Here is a 1,256-nt window from a genome sequence, read left to right on the forward strand (position 1 = left end):
GGCCCTGGAGATTCGGGCGACGGAGAGGACGAGCTGGAGATGACCAAACGCCTGGCGCTCAGCGACTCCCCGGACGGACGGCCCGGCGGCTTCTGGCGCCGCTGGCAGCCACGCATCTGGGCGCTCTTTGAGGACCCCTACTCATCTCGCTACGCCAGGGTAAGCGGCACTTACCCATCGGAAGATGGGGCGGGGGTGGGGGTGTATTCGATAACTGGTACCTAGTGAGTCAAAGCTGAAAGGGGGTGCGTGTGGTGTGTGTAAGAAAGGGGATGATTTTTTTTCGAGGGTGACTAGTTTTGTATGTAGTAAGGTCTGTGTATTTCAGGATTTAATATGTATGAGCGAGTATGAATGGGTGTGTTTGTGTGTGCATATTTATGTAAGTGTGGTGGTGTATATTTGGGTGGGTAAAGGATGTAGTGAGAAGGCGTGAGCATGTGCGTATGTTTGAGTGTGCAGGAGTGCCTGTGCGTGCATGTGTGTGTCTGCAGATGTACACCGTGAAGGTCTGATCTCCCCTTTGGGTTTAGGTGTGGGGAGGGAAGCTGGGCATCCTTCCTTCTTCCCAGGTAAGGGCATCTGGGGCCAGCCAGGGCCCATGGACAAGGGCTGGAGGCCTGGGTCTGCTGCTTGAGATGGACCCCCTCCCTCCCCAGCGAGCAGCCTCAGGCCATTCTGAGGAGGTGGTCAAGGGGGGATCTTTATGGTTAATCACAGGCTTGGAAGTTGGTGTGGGACTCAGCTGTGGGGAGGTGGATATGACTCCTCTGAAACCTGCTCCTGGGCACAGAGGCTGTCCTTCTTCCTTGTCAAAAGGGCAGGGTACTGGAGGGGGCCGCTGGCCTTATGCCTGGACCTGTCAGGGGCAGAGAGGGGGTGTACAGGGGGAGCCTACAAGGAGGAAGTCTGTGAGGGGGTGGGTCTGTCTTCACCAGCCACTCCCCTTTCCTGACCCCAGTTTGTTTCAGGGGAGAAAGGGCACCTGACCTTGGCCCCACAGGTGACCTCTCGGGATCAGTTTCTTCATCTGTAAAGTAGGAGATGGGGGGGCTGGTGACTTCTAAGGGGTTTTGCTACTGAACTAAGCCCAAAAGGGAGACACTGGTAGCAGCCACCTCCCTTGAAAGAGATGACCCCTGCCTGCACTGGACTCTGTCCTCAAGAGGCCTGAATGGAGCCTAAGGCGTGAAGGAGAGGGTCAGAGATAGTCATTTAAAGCAGAGCCCCTCCCCCATCCCCAGCCACCCCCAACC

At 56.6% G+C, this 1,256-nt stretch overlaps 1 protein-coding gene across 1 annotated transcript in view; it reads left to right on the forward strand.

Annotated features, from left to right (window-relative positions):
* Positions 1-1,256, forward strand: part of KCNC1 (potassium channel, voltage gated Shaw related subfamily C, member 1) — a gene marked incomplete at its 5' end in the record, with an annotated part of 43,466 nt that overhangs the window by 451 nt on the left and 41,759 nt on the right. Inside the window, one exon of the mRNA XM_005883349.2 lies at positions 1-159. This exon is cut by the window's left edge and continues 31 nt beyond it. Within this exon, the coding sequence (XP_005883411.1) occupies positions 1-159 (159 nt within the window). The remainder of the gene's footprint in view (positions 160-1,256) is intronic.

The sequence above is a fragment of the Myotis brandtii genome, unplaced genomic scaffold (assembly GCF_000412655.1).
Source record: "Myotis brandtii unplaced genomic scaffold, ASM41265v1 scaffold782, whole genome shotgun sequence".
NCBI classification, from domain to species: Eukaryota; Metazoa; Chordata; class Mammalia; order Chiroptera; family Vespertilionidae; genus Myotis; species Myotis brandtii.